The 25,332-nt window shown below is 41.9% G+C and overlaps 1 protein-coding gene across 1 annotated transcript in view; it reads left to right on the top strand.

Annotated features, from left to right (window-relative positions):
- GOLGB1 (golgin B1) overlaps positions 1 to 25,332 on the top strand; it is a 53,959-nt gene that overhangs the window by 16,291 nt on the left and 12,336 nt on the right. Inside the window, exons 9-17 of the mRNA XM_050915480.1 lie at positions 621 to 1,032; positions 1,711 to 1,802; positions 2,105 to 2,201; positions 10,278 to 10,351; positions 12,716 to 12,806; positions 13,471 to 13,538; positions 14,391 to 19,429; positions 20,505 to 22,455; positions 24,595 to 24,773. Of these exons, the coding sequence (XP_050771437.1) occupies positions 621 to 1,032; positions 1,711 to 1,802; positions 2,105 to 2,201; positions 10,278 to 10,351; positions 12,716 to 12,806; positions 13,471 to 13,538; positions 14,391 to 19,429; positions 20,505 to 22,455; positions 24,595 to 24,773 (8,003 nt within the window). The remainder of the gene's footprint in view (positions 1 to 620; positions 1,033 to 1,710; positions 1,803 to 2,104; positions 2,202 to 10,277; positions 10,352 to 12,715; positions 12,807 to 13,470; positions 13,539 to 14,390; positions 19,430 to 20,504; positions 22,456 to 24,594; positions 24,774 to 25,332) is intronic.

Genomic DNA, 25,332 nt, shown 5'->3' with positions numbered 1-25,332 from the left:
TTCTTTTCCCGTGTGTCCCAGCCAGGCACAGTGGTGGGACCTCTTACCAAGTGGGCAAGCGTAGGGTCTGTTTCTGTTCCTTGGTTGTCTTAAATCTCTGGTCAGTGTTGACCAGCTTTCTGGTATCTTTCTTGAAGCAGTGGGCACTGTGTGGAGCACTCTGTTACCTCCAGTTTCCTGTTTCAGCATTTTTGACCCCCTTTCACATACACACTTTTGTTCTGTTTTTTATTTGTACTCTGTAATTGTTGAGTTCCCCCTGTTTTGTTGTAGTCCTTCTTCCCTTTTTTGGGAAGCTTTCTTTCCTCTAAAAGAGAACTCACAGCCACTGTTCTATTGTTTCTTTCATCTACATCCCCCTGCTCTAAAATAAGACTTTTCTTTTCTTTACCAAAATTGAGAGTTCTTGTTTCTCCCAGCATTGCTTTCTTCCAATTTGCAAATAGTAGGGCAGCTTCTTTCTAACAAATTGAGATTTCTGCCATGTTTATTTCCTCCTTTATGCTACTTAGCTGTTTGAAAAGGATTTACTGGCAATTTTAAAATATAATTCAGGTACTTTGCTTTGGCAGTGTGTTGAACTAGTTGAGAGTTAAATTCATTTCCATATCCTTTTACAGACACTCCTAGATCAGTGCCAGAAGCTGGAAGTGGATCTAAGCTCCCTGAGGGATGTGCTAGATGCAGAGAGACGAGAGTCTCAGGATCTCAGAGAGAAGATGGAGCTGGAACTAGCTGAGAGGAAGCTGTACTCCCATCGCTTGCAGGAGGAGGTGCAGTGTCTCTCGGAACAGCTGGAAGAGGCAAGAAGAGCACAAGCTGAATTAGAGGTGAAGTATAAAGACCTGGAGCAGGAACAAAGACTGGAGGTGGAAGAGAAGAACCTGCAGATCAGTTGTCTTAAGGTGGCTGAGCAAGAGCTGCAATCTAGCCATGCTGCCCTTGTAGCTGAAAATGATCAGCTGAAACAGGATGTTGACCGGCTGTTGGTGGCGTCTGCTGAAAACAGTGCTACAATACAGAAACTACAGGGTGAGCAAGCACAGCAGTTTGGTGAAGCAGGTTCTCAAGAGCCTAAGGATCATTGGGTTGCCTTCTGTTTGGCTTTGTTTTTATAATAGCTCATAAGAAAGTCTTGGTATAACAATTCCTGGTTGCATAGGAACATAGGAGTGGTTGTACTGTATCAAACTAAAGGTCTCTGTAGCACGATCCCACCTTTCTGTCTTTGGCAGTGACCAAAGCCAGTTGCAAGAGGAGGAGCGTAAGAGTAGGGCAGCGTATATGGTGCTTTCCTTGTGTACTGTCCCAGCCTATAATCGTTTGAGGCTTATGGATTTCTTGAGCCAGGTGTATTTTTTTAATTAATTTCAGCAACTTGTTGGATTTTATCCATCAACTTATGTAAGTTCTTTTTAGATGTGCCACATTCTTCAGAGTCTGAATTTCTACTGAAATTGTAAGTGAAACAACCAAGGAAAGCAAACTGTACCATTTTCTCTGTAGACTTGTATTAGAACTGATAACATTGATCTTGCCTCAAGCTATTATTTCAAATTGATTTTTCTTCCCGCTCCTTTATGGCCCAAAACTGAAGCAGTGACTGAGACATAAGGGATCTCATAGACTATTGTGCATATGTGTAAACTGGATATATTTCAGCAAAAAAGGCAAGAACACACCTTAACTCCCTTTTTTCCCCTCCATTAGATGAACTTGTACAGAAATCTCAAGAATTTGTATGCTGTCAGAATGAGCTGAAATCCCAGTCAGTAGTGCAGGTCTCTGAATTGAAGAAACAGGTATGATCTTTTCATATGAGTCTCCTAAAATCTTCCCATATGTTGAGGAACTGAAACCGAATGAAATGTTTGGAATTCCTTTTTTATGATGTATTGCTTGAGGAAGGCTCTTATGAGTTCTCTCAGCTGATGGGCAGACACGTTATAAGTACGGAAGCCTCGGAAGAAATAGGAGTCAATTTGAGTAATTTAAAAGTTGCCAATTGATTTGTTAAAAGGTTAACTTAAAGACCAAAGACTAATGTGTATGTATAAACTGTATTGAAATTTATCTTTCTCCCCTCCATCCTATGTTTAAACAGGATGAAACAACTTCACAGGAAAAAATAATAGATCAAGAAGATCGGAATGGGACTTCACTCCTACCCACAGACAACTTGGAAAGACAGAATACTGAAGGTAGTATGATTATCTTACCTATTTTAATATTCTTAAAATATTTAAGAATTATTCTTGCCTATCTTTAGATAATAAATATGTCCATGGTTACTGCTGCATCACGCTTTCATTGCCAAGATCTTCAAAAATACCATATAATTCTTTCCAGTGGTTAAAGTAGAATTTAATTCTAAAGGGAAAAGGAACTATTTGAATCTCAGACAGTGAACAGACTGACAGAAACAAATAAGTAAACCATCTGGAATTATTAAAAAGAATGGACTGTGCATCACAGGCCTGCCTGCATGGTGTTCTCTTGTGATATGAAGTGATGGTTGGTGTTTTGGCCATGAGACAGAGTGGGTAGAACTTCTTACCTGTACGGTTCACATGCTTCATGTTCCTGCATGTATGATCTGTGGTGATAGGTGCAAAGAACATGGAGAAGACATGAAAAAGCTAGGATGAAGGCAAGGGTAGTAATATTATGTGATTGCAGGCTTTTCCAGAAAAGGGTGCCAAGGTTAGCTTCATTGTGATAGGGCATATTAAGTTCAATGAATAGTTTTGGTTTATTGGGGTTTTTGTTCCACTAATGTCAGTTATGCCTAAGGATGGTAGAATAAATTTTGTATTCCAAGATACTGTGCACTCACACATTCTTAGATTGTACAAAATAAGATATAACTGAAGTAGTAGCTCCTCCCTGATACAAAATGCTGACAATCTGCAGGTGGTGCTTCTGGGGGGCTTATTTTTGATAGCTTTTGCTGAAACAGTAAAGAGCCCATACATATGCCACATTAAAAAAAACAACAGATGATTAATGTGGTTTTGAGTGTCTAGGCATGTAGACTGGTAGCAGTAATATCACCACGCTATCAGAATTATAGTATAAAAAGACGGGTTCACACAGTTTTTGACTTTAGGGTATGGTGTGCTATGGCAATAGGCTGTCTTGATTTTTGCAGAAATAGATTCCTTTTGCTTCCTGTCATTCAGAGATATACCCTCTTCATAAGAATCCTGGTGGGGGGATAATCACCAATAAACCAGATTCCTGCAGTCCTAGAACATCTCCCTTCTCTCTTTTTATTCCATGAACTCAGAAATGCAGGTCTTTAATGGACTTCAAGACATCATTTAGAATCATAGAATGGTTTGGGTTGGAAGGGACCTTAAAGATCATCTAGTCCAACCCCCCCCTGCCCTGGGTAGGGACATCCTTGACTAGATCAGGTTGCTCAAAGCCCCATCCAACCTGACCTTGAACATGTCCAATGATGGGGCAACTGACAACTTCTCTGGGCAACCCAAAGAGAAGAAGCCCTCTTGAAAGGCTGCAATAAGGCCTCCCTGGAGCCTTCTCTTCTCCAGGCTGAACAACCCCAACTCTCTCAGCCTTTCTTCATAGGAGAGGTGTTCCAGCCCTCTGATCATTTTTGTGGCCCTCCTCTGGACTCACTCCAACAGATCCATGTCTGTCCTGTACTGGGGGACCCCAGAACTGGACACAGTACTCCAGGTGGGGTCTCACAAGAGCAGAGTAGAGGGCGAGAAGCATCTCCCTCGACCTGCTGGCCATGCTTCTTTTGATGCAGCCCAGGATATGATTGGCTTTCTGGGCTGCAAGTGCACATTGCCAGCTCCTGTCCAATTTTTCGTTTACCAGTATCCCCATGTCCTTCTCTGAAGGCCTGGTCTCAATCCATTCACCCCCTAGTCTGTATTGATACTGGGGATTGCCCCAACTCAGGTGCAGGACCTTGCACTTGGCCTTGTTGAACTTCATGAGGTCCACACGGGCCCGCTCCTCAAGTTTGTCAAGGTCCCTCTGGATGGCATCCCATCCCTCTAGCAAATCAACTGCACCGCTCAGCTTGGTGTCATCTGCAAGCTTGGTGAGGGTGCACTCAATCCAACTATGTCGTGAATGAAGATAATAAATAGTATTGGTCCCAGTATGGACCCTTGAGGGACACCACTCATTACTAGTTTCCACTTGGACATTGAGCCATTGACTATAACTCTTTGCACGCAGCCATCCAGCCAGTTCCTTATCCATCTAACAGTCCATCCGTCAAACCCATATCTCTGCAATTTAGTGGCAAGAATGTTGGGGTGGACCATATTAAAGGCCTTACAGAAGTCCAGCTTTTAATCTGATACCATGCCCTGATTTAAGATTGAGTATATCCAAAATGTAACTGGAAGGCTTTCATCAGCTTTCTTAAAAAGCAGGTCCTTCCTCCACTGAAAGGAATTCCACCTGAAAAATGCAGTGACTTTTAGAGCTTCACTGTCATGTTACTTAAAAGGTCTTTCCCAGTGCATGTTTACCTGCATGTTTACTTCAAAACAAGCTTTTTTGTTGTAATTCTGTTTCCAGTGGGTGTGTTGAACACTTGGTTACTGATATTTTTTAACATTTTAAATGCTGGGAGATGTAATTTCTTTAAAAAAAAACCAACAAAAAACCCAAACAAAAACACCAAAAGATTAAATGGAAACATGTAAAGAATCATCCTCTTTCAAACCTCCTCTGTAGGTTCTAAATACTTTGATCATAGAATCATAGAGTCACAGAATGGTTTGGGTTGGGAGAGACCTTAAAGATCATCTAGTTCCAACTCCCCTGCCATGGGCCGGGATACCTTCCACTAGACCATGTTGCTCAAAGCCCCATCCAACCTGGGGCTCCTTGATACTTGATACCTTGATACCCCTCTTCTTCTCCTGATGACTTTCTAACTTGCCAGTCTTATTTAAAGTGTGATGCCTAAAACTGCCCACAGTACTCCAGTCCTAACTTGAGTAGAAAGAAATAAGGATTTACGTATAGTTACCTTATATTTTGCAATTTCTGATGATTTTCAAGCAGACATCAACAAATGCTTCCAAACTACTTAACTATCATTTTCTAAAATGTAAACACTTTTGAAATCTTTGTACAGTCTTTTAATTTTCATGAGCTTAGCAATGCATTATACCAGTATATCTGTTGCTCTCTTTACTAGCCACATGGATTCCTTAAACTTTTCTAGAAGCAGTTCTTTGAGTGATTGAATGCCTCTCCTGCTACATAACAGACCACTGAGTTTACCTTTTTCTACTTTCCCCTCTACACTAAGAAAATAGACAAGAGTTAGGTTGACAGTTGGACTCGATCTTAAGGGTCTTTTCCAACCAAAATGATTCTATGATTCTGTCATCTTCAGGAAAAGCCTGTGAAGTTCAGCCAATTTCAAAGAAAGCAAACATCTGGATTGAGAGCTAGAGATTGCTTTTCAGAGTCACTGTATAGATAATTTAAGATTAGATATAAGGCTTTCCATAGTTCACTTAGTGCAAGAAAAAGTTGTTGAAAGACTACAGTAGGGTGTGAATTGATAAAGGAAAGCCATTATCACAGAAAACGGACATACTGCTTTCCAGATATTAGAATTCACAACAATTCATCTGAGCCTCCTCAAAATACATAATACTTTTAACTTAGCAAATATCATTTTTATAGTCAATTGTATAGAGAAAAGAGTTTAAAAGGGCACAAAAGAAAACCTTATACCATATGTTAATGTTATGTCCTCTCTGCATGCTCAGAATTAGAAAGTACAAAAATTCTTATCCCAAACAGAACTGTTTAACCTGGTCCTGAATTTTATTTTGCATATATATTAACATATGTTTCGTATCATCATGGATAGTTACATGTTCACAAAAATGGGGCGTGTTTTTTAGTGCTTCTAAGTTGATATTTCTGGGGAAGAAAGACATATTGTATAAGTTGTTTTACTGGCTCATACAAAAAGGCTGAGGCATCATCTCTAACAGAATTGGCTAGAACTGAGATGAATCATAGAAACACAGAATAATTTACATTGGAAGGGATCGAAGACGAATTTTAGTCCGGCTTTCTCTTAGAAGCAGGATCAACTGTGAGATCAGACCAGGTTGCTCAAGCCTTTATCCAGTCAGGTCTTGAAAAACTCCAATGATGGTGACTGCACAACCTCCCTGTGCAGCCTGTTATGACACTTGACTGTCCTCATGGCAAAAAAGGTCTTCATTATATCCAGTTGGAACTTATTTTGTTTCAGTATGTGTGTGTTGTCTTTCATCCTCCTACCTTGCACCACTGTAAAAAGCCTGGCTCTGTCTTCTCAATAACCTCTTCATAGGTGTTGGAAGGCTGCTTTGAGGTCTCCCCAAAGCCTTCTGTTCTCCAGAGTGAAAAAGCTGTGTTCCCTCAGCCTCTTCTCACAGGGAAAGTGCTCCAGCCCTGTGACCATCTTGGTGGTCTTCCGCTGAACTTGCTTCAGTTTATCAATGTCTTTCGTATATTGGTGGTCCAAAACTGAATGCAGTACTTGAAATGCAGTCTAATGAGTGCCCAGTAGAAGGGGATAATATCTTTGATCGATCTGCTGCCTAGACTGCTCTTTATACTGTCCAGGATGCTGTTGACCTTGTTTGCTGCCAGGCACACTTGCTGGCTGATGTTTAGCCTAACGTCTAGCAGATCCTCTTCATCCTTTCTTGCAGAGCTGGTCCCCAGCCTGCATTCCCGGGGGTGGGACTTTACATTTGTCCTTGTTGAATTTCATGAGGTTCCTGTTGCCCCATTCTTCTAGCCTGTCTAGGTTGCTGTAAATGGCAGCCCTGCCAGCGAGGGTATCAGCTGTTTCCCCCCAGTGTGTTGTGTTCTCCAAACTTGAGTGTGGACTCTGCCACCTCCAGGTCACAGATAAAGATGTTAAACAGGAGAGGTCTGTGATGTTTCACTTGTTACTAGCCTCCAGATAGAGTATGACCTATTCACCGCTATTCTCTGAGCCTGAGAATCCAACCAGTTTTTTATGCATTGAGCTGGCCTTCAGTCCAGACTATCAATTCTTATTTTTGATACAAAAATATTGTGTGAGACACTGGCAAAAGACTTGCTGAAGTCAAGGTAAATGCTATCCGCTGCTCTCTGCTCGTTCACAAATGCATAAAAGGCAATCAGGTAGTCCAAATATGATTTAACCTTGGTAAATCCATGCTGACTGTTTCTCAGTCTCTGCCTCCTCTTCCATGTGCCTGCTAACGTGCTTCAAGAGGACTCACTTTGTGATTTCTGGAGGGACTGAAGTGAGGCATACTGGCTTGTAGTTTACCATATCATCTGTTTGGCCTCTTTTTGAAGATAGATACACCATTTGTCTTTATCCAGTCATAGTGGACTTCCCTCAATTTCTATAACCTTTCAGTGATGATATTGTCCTTGCAAGGATGCTCGCCAGCTCTCTCAGGACCCCTGAATGCAAGACAGCCCATCTGTTCTCATAAATTTGTATCGCTTGATTTCTCACAAGCAGTCCCCGACTCAATCCTCAGGACAGAGGCTTGGAAAACTTTGTTGGTGAAGACAGAGACAAAGAAGGTATAGAGTATCTTAGCATTACTTGTGTGCACTGTCACTAAATCATAACCCTCATTCAGCGACAGTCTCCCAAATTCCTTGTTCAGCCTTTTACTACTGATGTAGAGGTAGAAGGTATTCGTGTTGCCCTTGACATCCCTTGCAAGTCTCAATGCCAGTCATTTTTGGCTTTTCTAACACTGTCGTTAAATGTTCCTGAATTCCTGCTTTGCAGCCTGTCCTTGTTTTTATCTCCTATATAATACTTCTTTGCCTCAGAGCTCTGTCATAAGTTCCGTTTAGTCAAGCCAGTCTCCTGATATGTTGGCTTGTTTTCCTGAGTGTTGAGATGGACTGTCCTTGTGCTTGGAGGGTGCTGTCTTTACAAACTTGCCAGCCTTCTTGAGCTCCTTTGCCCTTCAGAGCTGTCTGCCATGGGATTTCACCTACCAGTTCCCCAAATAAGGTGAAGTCTGGTCTCCTGAAGTCTAGGATCTGTACCTCTGTTACTCTCCTCCTCACTCCCCTCAGGATCTTGAACTCCTCTATTTCACGGTCACAGCAGCCAAGGCTGCCACGGATTATCGCATATCCAGCCAGTTATTTCCTGCTTACGAACAGCAGATCTAGCTATGTGTCACTCTTGGTTGGCCCGTCCAGTACCTGCATCAAGAATTTATCTCTGACGCTCTCCAGAAATCTCATAGATTGCTTGTGTTCTGACACGTTACCCTTCCAGCAGATGTCAGGGAGATTAAGGTCCCCCAGAAGATTCAGGATCTGTGACACGGAGACTTCCTCAAATTGTTTAAAGACAGACATTTACTGGCAAGTAGCCAGTGTGGAAATGAACACATTCTCTGTCTCCCCAGGTAGTGAGAAGACTGAGATGGTGTCTGTTGGTATCAAATGTAAATGGAAGCTTTTTTCCTGTAGTAATGAATCAGGAAAGCTAAATAACTGTAATTATTACTTTCAAACATTCACTTTTTTTCTCGAAATGGTACAGGACACTTTTTTGCCTGTCTTCTGCTTTGGAGTATCAAAGTGTCTTGAGTATGTCTTGAGTATCATAGAACGGTTGAGGTTGGAAGGGACCCAGAGCCAGTTGCCCAGAACCATGTCCAGATGGCTTTTGAATGTCTCCAAGGAGGGAGACTCCACAGCCTCCCTGGGCAACCTGTGCCCATGCTCAGTCAATCTCACAGTGGAAAAAGTGTTTCCTAATGTTCAGAGGCAACCTCCTGTGTTTCAGTTTGTGCCTGTTGCCTCGGGTCCTGTCACTGGGCACCACTGAAAAGCACCTGGCTCCATCTTCTTTACACTCTTCCTTCAGGTATTTGTACTCATTGATGAGATCACCCCGAGCCTTCTCTTTGCTAGGCTAAAGAGTGCCAGCCCTCTCAGCCTTCCCTCACAGGAGAGACGCTCGTGTCCCTTCATCATCTTCGTGGCTCTTCGTTGGACTCTCTCCAGTATGTCCATGTCTCTCCTGTACTCAGGAGCCCAGAACTGCACACAATACTCCAGGTGTGGCCTCACCAGTGCTGAGTAGAGGTGAAGGAATACTTTGCCTAATGCAGCCCAGGATACCATTAGCCTTCTTTGTGACAACGGCACACTGCTGGCTCCCAGTCAGCTTGGTGTCAGCCAGGACCCCCAGGGCCTTTACTGCGAAGCTGCTTTCCAGCTGAGTGGTCCCCAGCATAAACTGGGAGGTTGTTCCTCCCCAGGTGGAGGACTTTACACTTCTCCTTGTTGAACTTCATGAGGTTCCTGTCAGCCCGTTTCTCCAGCCTGTCCAGGTCCCTCTGGATGGCAGTCAACCCTCTGGTGTATCAGCGACTTCTCCCAGTTTTGTGTCATCTGCAAGCTTGCCAAGGGTGCAGTCTGCCCCATCATCCAGATCATTAATGAAGATGTTGAACAGGATTGGACCCAGTATTGACCCCTGGGGTACACTGCTAAGTTACTGGCCTCCAACTAGACTTCATGCCACTGATCAGCACCCCCTTGGCTGGCCATTCAGCCAGTTTTCAATCCACCTCACTGCTCATCCAGCCCATACATCAACAGCTTCTTTATGAGGCTTTTATGGGACACAGTGCTGAAAGCCTTACTGAAGGCCTTGATGATATACACTGCTCTCCCCTCATCTGCCAAGCCAGTCATTTCATCATATACAGTGACGTACCTATGATAAATTGTGTTTATATGCCAGTTAACAGAAATACAAATGTAAAAATATCCTGAGTCAAACAGCAGCTGAGTTTTTGTACCAATCTTGACTTGGACCATGGCCCTTGAGTGTTTTATTCTTCTCTAATTTTAACAATTTCTCATTTTGTTTTTATCCAAATGAAAACTGAAACATTTTGCCACAATAGTTCTTTCTTTCCTCTCCTTTATAAAAATGTTTCTTAAAACTCAAAATGCTATCAGCTGTCCTTAATTGTAGTCTGTATAACAACAACTGTTCTTTTCTAAAAGGTGCTTAAAACAGCATGTTGTTTCGGTGTTTTGCCTCTGAAAAAAACCAAAACACATTATCCAATGACAATGTTATATATCTTCACTAAATAAGTGTTACTAACAGCCCTGTGCCCTGTTCTCTAAAGCTCCTGGAAGAATATCCTGTTACTCTCTAAATCAGAGTTTTAATTTGCAAATAAATTGTTTGTGTTTGAATGTTTCAGAAATACCACACTTGCAACTTGTTCTCCAGGAGCCTCAGCAGGAAGCTGTGATGGTCGCTGAAAATGCGAAGCAGGTAATGATTAAGCAGCTGAAATAAGCTAAAACTAAAATAGGTCAAGGACTGGCCTTAAAACAGCTAAGCTGTTATGGCCTTTTTTAACAATCCTCTTTGGAAGGTTATTATTAACTGGATTAATGATGAAAGACAGAAATAGCTTCCAAATACTGCTTGTACTGTGTTCTTATCAGACTATTTCCCTTTGCTGGCTGTGTGGAATTCTTGTGTCCTTCAATCCACTCAATCCATATTCGTGCTATTTTCTGCCCCTTGCGAGTTCTTCAGCAAAACCATAGGCTAAACTGAGGCAAGTCTCAGGAAATACAGTTCCAAAGGCTTAGCTGTCATTATAGGATGCCTTTCAAACCAACCCTATCCATTCCCACTGCCCTGATGGGGATCTGGCAGACTGACTGGAGGAAGCTGAGTTCTCTTTAAGTGGGAGACAAGTAGACTCTATCCTTATACTCTTCCACTATGAACAGCTGCAGGTACAATTGCAGTCAGTCTATCGGTGAGAAGAGTGCAGGATTAGATACCTGCTGCTTTGCTTTATACTCAGTCAGCAAGGTGATGGAGATGACTGCCTCTGTATATCTGTACTAAGAATTTGTTGTAGAATTGTTCGTTATCTTAGAGCAAAGTCTGGGCTCTTTCCAGACTGCTCCATCCACTCTGTCCCAACCTGCCAGCAGGGGGAAGAAGATGATGTTGTGTCTTACCGAATACATTCCTCTCCAACAGAGAGAGTTTATAGTATATATTTTACTGTGAAGTATTAGGGCAAAAGTTAATATTTGGGACTCATGTTGGAACTGGAGAAGGCATTTTGAGTCAGCTCATCCTGCTTGACTTCAGACCCTTACATTCCAACCGCCTGTAGTCAAGGTGTAAGCTAGTGGATCAACGGGTACGGACCCCCCCCACCCCCTACACCCCCCACTCCCCCAGTCTTTTCAAGGGCAGATATAAGCCTTTGAGCTATTTTCTAGAGCCCCTTTATAGGCAGTGGAGATAACAGGTTCTTTAGTATATGATTCACCTGGACCACGGTGGATGTTGAAAATGAGTCAATGAATCCAACCCTGAAATTGTCCATTTCAATGTCTTAATTATAAAAAGAGGCTAGCTAAATAGCTTGCATGTAAGTATTTATACTTGGACAGCTATATCCTGCCATTTGTGCCTCTGACCCATAACTTTAGGCCAAGACATGTGTGAATCCAGACCCAGTTCAGGGGTTTGGGTTGTGTGCACAAGTTATTTGGATGCATGCCATACATTCCATTTCAGTGCTTGGAGCTTGCAAAGGCAAAGTGCTCTAGAACTTGGGGCTGGAGATCGTTTCCTTATGATTGTGTGACCTGTTAGTGCCCTGTACTTACATTCTAGGTAGTTACAGCAAATGTTAATTCTGAACACTTCATTTTGTTTTCAGTCTTTCCATGGTTGGGTTGGGTTGGGGTTTTTTTACTTGCTTTTTTGGGGGTGGCAGGGAGTAGCCTTTTTTAGAGACACTTTACTTAGTTCTGACTCATAGTCTCTTTGTACTCTAGTTCAAACCTTTTCCCACAGAAGTAGTACTAACGGTGCCAATTATTTGTTGTAGTGAAAGACAATGTGTGTTGGGAACGAGCCAGAAATATTGCCATTCATTTTAGGTGCGTGTTAACTTATAAGTGGACTTTTGAGAATGAAGAAATTAGTAGACGAAGTCTTAGTTCTTGTATGGATGTCAACAGCAAACTAACCAATTTCCTGGGCTTTATTCAGCATCTTTGTGTGGGCAAAAAGAGTTTGTGTCTGTGAAATAGCAAAATCTCTTCTCTCTTTCCAGTGTGTTCCATTTTCTTCAACAGTCAGGTTCTGTCCTGTCAGACAGAGAAGCGGCAGACATATAGCAGTTAATAGATTGTTGTGGGGTGGTTGGTTTGTCTGTGTGGTGGAGCCTAGTGTAACTTTCCTGGGAAGACTGCAGGTTCTTTATCTGCTGGAGTAGTGAGGCATACAGTGACAAACACGTGACTTCTCACCTTCTCTGCTTGGGTGGTTCAGTGAAAGGTTATGAATCTATAGTTAGTCCCTTTGAAGCAGTGAAGATGGAAGAAGAAGCATCTCAAGGTGGGAAGGAAGTTATTAGAATCATTGCATTCATTGATATCCTAATCTGCTAAGATATGTCTTAGTCTCTTGCTTAACATCAAAACCAATCTACCTTTTTTTTTTTTTACTTTGTTTTCATTAGGCATCAGAGCTGTATCTAAAGTTGGGACTGATAGTTTTTACTTAAAGCTTGGCAGAGCAGCAGGCAGCTAAGATAGCTGTCTTCTAATGCAAAGATCATGGCTCAAAACTAAGTATTATTTCTTCAACCAATAGAATAAGAATGTTGGACCTGAGGTGAAATTGCAAGACTTGCAGACTCTGGAAGCTCCAGCCTCTTATGTAGACTGCTCCTCTACTTCTACAGGTGAGGACACAGAATAAGGAATGTGACAAGAAAATTGTGGAAATTTGAGAAGTTTCAGGGACAAATCTAAGGTCATTTGGAAAGAGGAACTTTGAGGTCAGAATCTAAAGATGTACAAGAGATAGAAAAGATGCATATGAGGTAGAAGAGAACATTCTAATGTGGGATGGATAGGATATATCAGAAGAGAAGAAAGAAGTGGTTCCTAAGATGAGAAAGAGAGAAGGGTTTGAAGGAGAGTGTGTTTGTAGATGCAAAGGCTGATTGTAAGACACAGAAGAGAATTAAGATAAGATGAAGAACTGGGTTCCTCTCTGCAAGCTAGTAAATTTCTTTTTGTCTAGAATTACCATCCCCACCCCCAAATGATTAAAAAAAAAAAACCAAACCCAACCCAAAACAAAACCTGTTACCTAGTTCACTTGTCTCTTTGCTTCTTCATTCTTCTGTAGAGGTTAGCTACAGTGTAGACTTGGGTGATGCCAGCATGCAGCAAATGCAGGAGGTTTTGCATGTGCAGAGCTATTGGGGATGTCTGGGTGCAATGCATAGGCACCTTGGAAACTAGAGAAGCTCCAGTCCCATATACTGTCTCTCCACTTACCTACTGACTTTACATGCAACTTGTTGTGCTGATGGTGACAAGCGTACCTTTTATCACTAGGTGTGTCAGGAGAGCTGGTGATTTCTGAAGTGCAAAAGCCTTTTGATGACGCTTTGGTGCTCCCTGAGGTACAAATTTAGTCCGGAACTTTTTTCCTCTCAGTATTGTGTGGATCTGTGGATAGGAAAACTTTAATTTAGTTTAAAAGCCCCAAAGAGTTGGGTTTTTAACATCCTGTAACTTAAAGTGGTTGTTGCAACACTGCAAGAGGCTTTAAGAGAGAGCTCTCCTCTAATGGTTCCCCGTAAATTGTTTCTGCCCTCCAAACTGATGAATGGACAGCCTTTACAACACAAGATGTTGACTTATCAGTGGGCTGCTGATCCATGCTTTCTGGGAAGGATTTGTGACTGCTTTTCTTTTGTAATCTGTTTTTGGGGGTGGCAGGAAACCTTAAGATAGTTATTTTGAAAAAGCCAAACACTTTGGTCCAGATGCTTTGTCTAGTGCTCTCACTTTGGAGATGGACACAGACTGGAATATGGGCTTCTACACTGTTTCTTTGCCACGTTAAATGGACAGATAGAATAGGGGACAAAACCTCCTTATTCAGAGACTATGGACAGGATGCCAGGAACATGTGGCTGGATAAGTGCACTGGAGGGCTTGTGAGAATCACAGGAGAACTGAAACACTTCAGAATCATACTATCTTGTAATCAAGAGAGAATGGGAAATAAGGGAATAGGAAATTACATTTATGGTCTAATCCTAAAGCCAGAATCTTTCATGCTGCAACTTCAGAAACTGAAATGAACAGGACCTGAGGAGTCCTCCTGTTACTAGTGAGGCTACTATTTATTGCAATAGCCAGCTCAAGAAAGGGTATCCTTAAACTACAAAATGTGGAAAGCAGATACTTCCAAAAGTGACCCTTTCACAGGATTCAAAGGAAAATTGAAACCTATTATTTTCTTTTAGGCAAGAACAGATGGCTTTCCCAATGGAAGCGAGCAGTTTACTGAGGAAAGTTGTCCGCCTGGCATTCTAGAATATCTTGCTGCAGAGAAACAGAAAGAGCTGTCAGTTTTGCTGCTGGAACTGAAAGAAGCCCAGGAAGAAATAACTTTTCTGAAAAGGCAGCTCAAGGGCCCAAACGGCCAAACTTCTACAGGTAACCAAACAGGAGAAGCAGCTAACCAGCTGGAAGATAATTCCCAGATACAGTTTCTTGAGAGGGAAGAGCAAAAGGCTTCAGATGCACAAAATGAGTTGGGCAGTAGCTCATTGCTGAGAAAAATAGAAATGCAGCAAATTGGTGTGCTTCAGGAAAACAGAATCAGTCTTCAGGAAGTTCCCCAGGGGAACACTGTCCCCTGCAGAGGGGAGATGGAGGCAATGCAAGAAGTCTCTGCAGCAGATCCAGAGCCTGGCACCTCTCAATCTCAAGAACTGATAAAGTTACAAAACCGAATTACAGAACTGCAAATAATTCTGCAGAAATCAGAAGAATCCTATAAGAAAGATCTAGGAGAAAAAGGTGCAGAAATAAATAGGCTAAACCAGTTGGCTGAGGAGTACAGAAAAAAAATAGAGGATTCTGACAGTGCATTCTGTGTTTTGACTGAAGAACGAGATCAGCTCCTGTGTCAGATGAAGGAACTTTCTACCATAACAGAACTGAAAGAGCAAGTGAAGCAACTTGAGGAAAACCTAGCTCTTTCAGAAAAGCAGAGACTGTCAGACAGTCAAAGCAGTCTTCTGAGAGAACAAATCCAGAGCCTTAAAAATGAATTTAAATCCAAGGAGATAAAAATTGAAGCTTTGCAAAAAGACCTGGATGAAGCGCACCTTCAGCTTTCTGACCAGGACGTGCAACTAAAAGATCTGAGAAGCCAGATCGAGAAGAAAGAATGTGAAGTACTTGATCTAGAACAACTTTTGAGGAAGAATACAGCTGAGATAGAAGAGCTTTCCCAAAACTTAGCCTCAAAGGGACGTGAAGCAGCAAGACTAGAACAGCTTGTTGCTGAACGTACCAGGTCCATAGAGAGCCTGCAACAAACCTTGCTGGAGAAAGACCAACAGATGACAGAGATCAGTGTCAGCATGTCTGAGAAAATGGTCCTGCTGAATGAAGAGAAATTTTCTCTAGGAAATGAGCTGAAGAGTCTTAAAGAGCAAACAAGTCTATTATTAAAAGCCCAGGAAGAAAATGACCAAAACATAGAAGCAAAAGATATATATCTGAAATGTGGGGCATCTGAGCAGCAGTATGAGACAGAGGCAGCATGTAAAGAAAGTGAGGTATTAGTAAATAAACTTGAACTTCTGAAAAAAGAAAACAAGCAAGTAAAGCGGAAGCTGCAAGCAGCACTTGTTAACAGGAAGGAGCTTCTGAAGAAGGTTAGCAAATTGGAGAATGAATTAGTACAATTGAGAAGAGAACATGAATCGGAAACCTCAGTGGCTCAAGAAGCTGAAGGGGAAGAAAATATGACAAGTGTGATAAGCAGAGAAGTGAATCTTGAAAGCCAGCCCAGTGAGGTGTATCTAATTCAACTGCTTTCTGAAAAGGAATCTGAGTTGCAGAGCATCCGGAAGGACCTGCTGGATAAAGAAACTACTGAAGCACAATTGCAGGCAGTGATTGAGGAAATGAGGCGAAGCTTGCAAGGTAAGACAAACATTGTTTCAATTCAAGATGAAATCATGGAGAGTAAGACAATTGCTGACAAAGTAACGGAAACCAATAAAAGTCCAAAAGATTATGAAGAAAGTGAAAAAAATAGTTCAGCAGCTACAAATCTTGAAGAAAACCAAGAGTCTGCTCTGAAAGAGAGGATTTCAACTCTTGAACAAGAAAAAGAACAACTTCAAAAAAAACTTCAGGAAGCCCTGGTATCTCGCAAAGACACTATAAAAAAGGCTCAAGAAAAAGACAGGCACCACAGAGAACAGCTGAAACAGCAGAAAGATGATTACAACAGCCTACAAGAACAATTTGATAAGCAAAGCAAAGAGAAGGAGAGCATCCAAGCTCAGCTCAGACAACTCCAAGAACAGAAAGGATCAACAGAGAGTGTTCTTGGGAATCAAGGTGGGTTGGATTCTTCATGCATGGAAGCAGAAAGTACAACAAATAAGAAGCTTGTACAAGTTGCAGATGTTTCTGGGGAAGAGTTTGAGAAAAAACTTGAAAAATTGCAGATGGAGAAAGAGGAATTGGAATATAACATTAGCCATATGCAAAGTGAACTTGCTTGCAAATCAGAATTAGTCTTTCATTTGCAAGAGCACATAGCACAGTTGTTTCTGGAGATAGAAGAACTGAAGAGAACCTCTGACCAAGCTGAAGCTAAGGCAGCAAGTCTTCAGACAGAATTGGAGGAGAGTCGAGCAAAAATTTCTAGAGAGGGCAGTCAGGAAGACCTGAAAACACTTATGCACCAAAAAAATAAAGAAATGGAATTTCTTAACTTGCAGTTAAGGGAGAAAAGTGAAGCTCTCAATAATGTGCAGGCACAGTTGCTGGAAAAAGAGGATTCAGTCAAGAGACTATGTAGTCAGTTGGAAACTCAAGCTCAGGTACATGAGGAACAAAGCAAGCGACTGCAAACAGAGTTGCTTGAAATTCAGGAGAAGCAAGATGACGGTGCAGAAGCAGCTAAACAGAAGAATCAAATGCAGAGAAAGTTGCAAGCTGCACTTATCTCTAGAAAAGAGGCACTAAAGGAGAGCAAATCTCTAAAAGAGGAGCTGGCTAATGCTAAAACTACTATTGAAAATCTTTGTGTCAAGTTGATAAATATGGAAAGCCAAATATGTGGCCATGTTAAAGAAACAGATACTTTAACAGAAAAGTTAGCGGGCCTTACTGAAGAGCGAGAAAAACTTATTGCAGAAGTTGATAAAGTACTTACAGAAAATCAGAATCTTGATGGATGCTGTAAAAACCTGACACTTACTCTAGATAGAGTTGTTCTAGAGAAGGAGAAGCTGGAGAAGGAGATGGAATCCTTGAAATGCTTTCAAGCTGCTGAGAGTTCTGAGTGGCATGAGAAATACAGGGAGCTTCAGAAAGAATATGAAACTCTCCTGCAGTCATATGAGAATGTGAGTAATGAGGCTGAGCGGATTCAGCGTGTTTTGGAAACTGTTAGGCAGGAAAAGCAGGAAATTTTCATTAAGCTGAAAAGTGTTGAAGCAAAAAAAGAGGAAACAGATAAGCAGCTACAGGAAGCTGGACAGGAAATTGATGGAATGAAGGAGAAAATGAGGAAATTTGCAAAATCAAAGCAACAAAAGATCCTGCAACTAGAGGAGGAGAATGAGAAGCTTAGAGCAGACATGCGTTTTCCAGATGGAGAGCTACACAGGACTGGAGATGTCTTTACAAATACTAGCCTGAAAGAAGATCTGGAGAGCTCTAGGAGGGATTACCAGTCTCTTTCTACTCAGCTTGAGACAGTAATGGCTGAAAAGGAGTCTCTTAATCAAGAGATCACAGACTTAAAGTGTCATTTGCAGTTAACAGAATCTAAGCTGAAGGAAAGCAGAGAACTGGTAGACAAGTATGTTGCTCAGAAGACAACAGGGGAAGAAACAAATCAGGCAGTTGCCACACCACCAGCAATGGAGAGGACTGAAAATCAAGTGAACATATGTTTTAGACCAGAGTCTCCTACTGCAGAGCTGGAACAAAAAGCATTTGAAGGTAGTAGCCCTTGTGAAGATCTTGGTACCTATATACAGCAGATAGCTGAGCTCACAGAGCGAATCACAGAACTAGAAGATAATAGGAGGGCTTCAGAGCAACAGCTGGGTGACATCCGTATGTGTGTTGAGACTTTAGCAGGTGAGAAAAGGGCTTTAGAGACCCAAATGGAACAGAAAGTCCATGAATTGAACGCTCTTCAGGACACAGTAGCAAAGATGGAACAAACGGTCCAAAAAACCAAAGACGACCTCGTCAGGATGACAGAACTGAAGGACACGCTAGAGGCTGAGAAGGATGATTTGGAAGAAAGGCTCATGAATCAGCTGGCAGAACTTAATGGGAGTATTGGAAACTATCAGCAAGATGCAACAGACTTCCAGATCAAAAATGAGCAACTGAAACAGGAGCTTCAGAGTTTGCAGAGAATGATGCATGAACTGGAGGAGGAGAAATGTCAGATGGCAAAGGAGAAAAGTAAAGCAAGTTCAGAAAAGCAAAAGGAATTTGTAGAAAAGCTAAAAAGCAGTTGGAGGGGCGACAGCAGCACACATGTAAAGGAGCTTCAGGAATTGCTGAAACAGAAACAGCAGGAGATTAAGCAGCTGCAGAAGGACTGTATTAAAAGCCAGGAAAAGAACAGCAGTTTAGAAAGAACTGTTAAAGGTCTGGAATTTCTGCAGAGTGAGTCTCAGAAGGAGGTAGAAGCAGCCAAAGAGACTTTAGCTAAAGCAGTTGAAGACACCAAGAAAGCCCAAGCAGAGCTTGCTCTCTGCAGAGTAGTACTGGATGACACCCAGAGTGAGGCAGCAAGGGTTCTAGCAGAGAGTGTCAGAGTGAAAGAAGAGTTGCAGGCAAACAAAGAGAATATTAAAATTCAAATGAAGAAAAAAGATGAGGACTTTGAGAGAAGACTGGAACAGGAAAAAGACAAGCACTCAAAGGAAATTAAAAACATGGAAGAAAAGCTGGCAACTTTGCAGAGGGAGAAAGACTATATGGAAACAACTGTTGGTGATCTTCAAGACTCCTTGAAGACAAAGGATCAAGAAGCCAAGCAATTGGAAGGCAACCTAAACAAAACACTAGCCCAGCTTGCAGCCTTCACCAGGAGCATGTCTTCCCTTCAGGATGACAGGGATAGAGTGATAGATGAATCAAAAACATGGGAGAAGAAATTCACTGAAACTATTCAAAAGAAGGAGGAAGAAATACGTTCAAAAGAGGAAACTTGTGTTGTGCTAAAGGACCAAATGAAGCAGATGACCATACATGTGGAAGAACTTCAGACTCATATATCCAGGTAAAGAAGGTGATAATGACTCAGCTGGTATTCTTGTGTTTCCTTTTGACAAGGCAGCAGCCAGAGGTGAGGTAGGATTCCCCTTTCCTTTTGCAGTATACCAGAAAGAAAGAATTTTGAGTATGTAAATATGCTATATGTGATGTGTGATTGGCAAAACTAATGAATGCCTAAGATGGAGAGCAGAATTAGTCTTCCTAATAAAGCCATAAACATAAGACTAATCTGCTGGATCACTTATTTTTGGATAGAAAAGAGCTTTGGAGTTATGTTGTAGGGAGTTACTATGTACTTGTTGTCTGCACAAGGATACAGGGAGATTAACACTGTAAAATATTCCTTCTCATCTTTAGGGTACCCGTGTTAAATCTATTCTCTGTGACAAGCAGTAGCCATCTGAGTACTATCTAGAGCCTTTATTAATCTGAAATTTGAAATAGATTCTTTTGCATAGAGTTGTTGCATTCAGAGATTAAACTTGGCAGATCAAGAGAGCATTGGGATACATAATTCCAGTTTAATCCCAAAATAGATTTTGAGGGAAAGATATACCAAAAGGTACATCTGGGAATTTCCCAAATTCAAAACCAAACTGTTCTTACATGAGTAAAATTGTTCTATAAAGTTTGTGATCAAAATGCTATATCTTTGCATGCTGGAACATGAAATGAACATCAAGCATATGAGAACAGCGATTTCCTTGATGATTGTTGTTGTTGTTAGCTACAGTGGATGAGAGAAGTATTTTAATGAAAAGGAGGTGATAACATTCAATGTTTAACCTCCTCCATTTTTTCAGTATTGACATAAAGATTTATCTCACTGGACAACTTTTAAAAAATATTCCCCCAGCACCACTCCCTTCAGACAGTGGTGCAGTCAGACCTTTAAAAGATGCCTTGAATTTTAAATTGAGGGAAAACTAATCATCTGGATATTTCCAGCTTGCTTTCTTAAAGTAAAACTAATTTTGTGGCTTTTCTAAATTAGTATAATCAATGAAAACTATTACTGTCGTTTTGGATAGTGAGATACTTCATTGATTTGTGACTGACTTTCTCTGCTCTGTTTTCAGGCTGGAATGCAACAAGAAAGACTGGGAGTCTGAATCCAGGAAGGAGATTCAGCATCATCAAAAGACATGTGAAATGTTGCAGGAGGAAAAAAAGGAGCTTTTGACTCAGCTTGAAGGGTCTCAGGAACTGTACAGAAAGTCTCAGAATGAACAGCAGAAACTGGAGTCAGAAATCAGCAGCCTGAGAGACCAGCTTGCTGACTTACAGAATTCCTTCACCAAATGTGAACTGGTCAGAGAAGAGCTGCGGAGTATGGTCAAGCAACAAGAGACCAGTATCCAGAATTTTAAATTCAGCTGTGAACAGCTTGAGGCTGATCTGCAAGCTTCCAAGGACCTAACAAATAAACTGCATGAAGAAACTAGTGCCAAGGATCAAAAGATCATTAGTTTGCTGTCTGCCAAGGAAGAAGCAGTTATGGCTGCTCTATCTGAATTACAGCAGCAACATTCTGAAGAGATGAAGGAGTTGGCACATAGGCTAAGTAAGGAGGAAGAAGATAAAAAAGCCTTGGAAAATGAGAAGAACAAATTTCTTGACAACCTTGATCGTCTCACTGAAAAGATGAAGATAAGCAGAGAAGAAAGTAAGCAGCAGAAGGCACAACTGGACTCCTTCACCAAGTCCATGTCATCTTTGCAAGATGACAGAGACCGCATACTGAGAGACTACAAGCAGCTTGAGGAGCGTCATCTTGTTATAATCTTGGAAAAAGACCAGCTAATTCAAGAGGCTGCTGCTGAAAACAATAAGCTCAAGGAAGAAATCAGAAGTTTTCATAGCCAGATGGATGACCTCAACTCTGAGAATGCCAAGCTGAATGCAGAGTTGGTGCGGTATAGAGAAGACCTGAACCAAGTGATTTCAATAAAGGACTCCCAACAGAAACAACTTCTCAAAACACAGCTTCAGCGGATCCAAACTCTGGAAAAGGAGAAGGCAATCATAGAAACACAACTGAAAGAGTCCAAGCATACTCAGGATGATCTCAGGGAGTGCATGGAAGCCTTGAGAGAGGATAAAGTCAGTATGTCTCAAGAGATCGAAACCCTTACATCCTCTCTGTCTCGGGTGCAGAGTGAGATGACAGCATTATGTGAGGGGGGTCCTATCATGGAGTGTCAAGCACAACTGAAGGCCCGAGAGGAAGAGGCACAAGAACTGAGTCATAAGCTTTCCCTCTCACAGAAAAGGATAACAGAACTTGAGGGGGAACTAGTATGTGTTCAAAGGGATGCAGCCAAGAGAGTGGGAGAGGCTGAGGACAGGCTTCGAAAGGAATTGAAGCACCTACATCATGATGCAGGCATAATGAGGAATGAAACAGAAACAGCAGAAGAGAGAGTAGCAGAGTTGGCACGGGACTTGATGGAAATGGAACAGAAATTTCTTGCAGTCACAGATGAAAACAAAGATCTCAGAGCTCAAATTCAGTCTTTTGGGAAGTCCATGAGCTCTCTTCAGGATAGCTGGGACCAAGCCAATGAAGAGCTTCATGTTTTGAAACAGAAATACTCTGCAGACTTAGAGGAACAAAAGAGTCTAGTGCAGAATCTTCAGAAACAGATGGTTCAGCTACAAGAGGAGCAACATTCCACTGCCAGGGACCGAGATACAGTGAGGTCTGAGCTGACAGAACTGCAGAAAGCCACTGATGAAAGAGGTCTCTTGGCCCAGATTGAGAAACTTAATCAGAAGCTCAGAGCCAAAGATGATGAGCTTCTCCATTTGTCTTCAGAACTGGAAGGCTCTTCCAACCAAGTCAAATCTTTCTCCAAGGCTATGGCAAGCCTGCAGAATGAGCGAGACCATCTGCTGAATGAATTGGGCAGAACACGTAAGATTGAAGAAGTGAAGCAACAAGCAGAAGGGAGCACTTCCACCACTCTTTCAGAAGTGCAGAGCCTTAAGAACGCACTGTCCTCCTTGCAGAATGATAGAGACAGAGTAGTAAGTCCTTGTTCTCTCTTCCTGCTCTTACTTAAGGCCCTATAGGAGATTTGGATCTTCAGATCTGAAAATTCAGCACACTTAGATCTGGTATTTGCAATGTGAAACATAGATCATTGTCTTCACAGAATCACAGCATAGTTGAGGTTGGAAGGGACTTCTGGAGATCTTATAGTCCAACCCCCCTGCTCAAACAAGGTCAGCTGGAATAGGTTGCCCAAGACAGTGTCCAGTTGGATTTTAAGTATCTCGCTTGGTGGATATTCCACAACATCTCTGGGCAACCTGTTTTTTCACATGTCTGGAAATGGTTTCCAGAATTAATTGCTCCATCACCTTCCCAGGGATGGAGATGAGGCTGACCTGCCTGCAGTTCCCCAGTTCCTCCTCCTTGCCCTTCTTGTAGGTAGGGATGACATTTGCTTTCTTCCAGTCTTCTGGAACCTCTCCCAGTCACCATGACCTTTCAAAGGTAATTGAGTTGCCTCCCAGTGACCTTAGTACTTGTGGGCATGCTCCATCAGATCCCATGGGTTTAGTATGTGCCACCTGTGTTATCTTCTCTGACGTATGGAAGCTGTGATTTCATTGTTAACTTTGCCGGGTGGTTTCTCTTGTTAGTTTGATTTAAAATATGGAATCAGAGAAATAAGATATGGGTTCCCTGTTCACCTGCTTAGTCCACATCTGTGGAAGCTCGTGCATTTGATTTGTCTTAGATTTCTAGAAGAGACTAGAGCAAAGACTTGGGTCTGTTTCTCCTCTTGCCAGCTGATTGTCAAGACAGGTACAAGGCATTGCAGCTTCATTTTGACATCCTTGCTTGCATACTTAATGTGTCTGTATAGTCTCTGGCACAGTGCGGCTCAGCAAGTTTCAGAGTTCTAGTTGCTGATCAGATGACAGACTTTTACAATCATTTTCCGTTTTCACTTAGTCTGTCTTAGTACTGCATTCAGCTCTGGGGCCCCCAACATAAGAAGGACATGGACCTGTTGGAGCAAGTGCAGAGGAGGGCCATGAAGATGGTCAGAGGGCTCAAGCACCTCTCCTATGAAGACAGGCTGAGAGAGTTGGGGTTGTTCAGCCTGGAGAAGAGAAGGCTCTGGGCAGACCTTCCAGCAGCCTGCCTGTACCTAAAGGGGGCCTAAAGGAAAGCCGGAGAGGGACTTTTTACAAGGGCATGTAGTGATAGGACAAGGGGTGATGGCTTTAAACTGAAAGAGGGAGATTTAGATTAGATGTAAGGAAGCAGTTCTTCACTGTGAGGGTGGTGAGGCACTGGCACAGGTTGCCCAGAGAGGTTGTGGATGCCCCATCCCTGGCAGTGTTCAAGGCCAGGTTGGATGGGGCTTTGAGCAACCTGGTCTAGTGGAAGGTGTCCCTGCCCATGGCAGGGGGGTGGAACTAGATGATCTTTAAGGTCCCTTCCAACCCAAACCATCCTATGATTCTATGATTCCCTTCTGTTAATTCACAACAGACTTTGTGATATTGTCTTAAACACATCTTCCTTCTTGTCCATTTTATATCTCAGTTATTTGTAGATTTATGTCTTTTCTACTGCTGTTTTGTTGAACTTGCATATCTGCGTAGCACTGCTAATACTAAGATAGATCCTCAATAAAGGGATCTCCTGACTCATTAAGTACTTCCCTGTCTCCAGAGTCAGTCACGTCATCTTGTCTTTGAAAACTGATTGCAGTGATGGATGTGTAATTTATTTCTAATTCCAGTCTGAGTAGACTATCAAAAGGATTTTAGTTCCTCAGTTCCCTGGTTTACAGTAAATACCAACTTCAGGAGTTACTCTTAACCAGCTCCTTCCGTCTCACTTTTTCTTCCTCTGAATAAGGGAATTAATATTGTAGTCCAGGGTCTTTTTGTTAGTGTATGTCAAATCTTCATGGAAGGTCTCAATATTCACTACTCTCATTAACAACAGAATTCTCTGAGGTTGTTTTCTGAGCAGTTTTTAGTAGACTGCTGTAATCACTGATTCAGTTTCTAGTTTCCCTGTCATCTGAATGTGACTTTTTCCTCCACATGCCACAGTGAGAAATGCTCTTAAACACTTATAAGTAATAAACCTAGCTGCTTGCTCAGTTGTCACACACTGATATTTCCCTTTATCTAAAGGTAAGAGAGCTGAAGAATCTGCAGCAGCAATACATACTAGTCGGGGTAGAATCAGCTGAAAATTCTAGCTTAAAAGCACAACTGCAGGAATATCAGCAAGATGCAGATAAACAGCACCGTCTCCAAGAACAGCTGAAGCAAGAAAGTATTTACTACCAGCAGGAGCTCCAACAGCTTAGGTGAGAATTGTCTGTCTTCTCACTGCCTCAGAGATGCAAATGTCCTGTTTCTTTCATTCAAAGAGCAATTGTGGGCAGAAGGCAAAGAAAGCATTGAGAACCTCAGCCTTACCTGTGTTAGCTGTCACTAAATCACTTTGCCCTGTTCAGGAGTGGGCAAACATTTCCCTTGTTCAGCTTTTGCCTCAGACTTAGGGTGAAGGATTACAGCCCAACATATTGGAAGGAAATGCCTGTGTGAAATAGATCAATGACCTTTTAATTTTTATTTCCTTCATCCAGTGGTGGCCAATATCATCTGTTTGAGAGGAAACTTAGGCTGTTTCTTGTATTGGAGCTTACGTATATAATTACAGAACTCTCCATTCCAAGCTGATGATGAACACCCTTTATTATCCCACTGATACCATTGTTCAGAAAATACTCGTTTTGTATGACGGTCTAATCCTTTGTTTCACTTGCTTTATGTCTTCTATTTTTAAAAACGTCTGTAATTCAAGTCTAGTAAATTGTCATCTCCAACTGGACTAAAACTAGTCAGACAAATATGCTCTGTTCT

This window comes from Gymnogyps californianus, chromosome 1, assembly GCF_018139145.2.
Source record: "Gymnogyps californianus isolate 813 chromosome 1, ASM1813914v2, whole genome shotgun sequence".
Classification (NCBI taxonomy): Eukaryota; Metazoa; Chordata; class Aves; order Accipitriformes; family Cathartidae; genus Gymnogyps; species Gymnogyps californianus.
The sequence above is the reverse complement of the archived record's forward strand: the minus strand, read 5'-3'. Positions and strand labels throughout refer to the sequence as shown.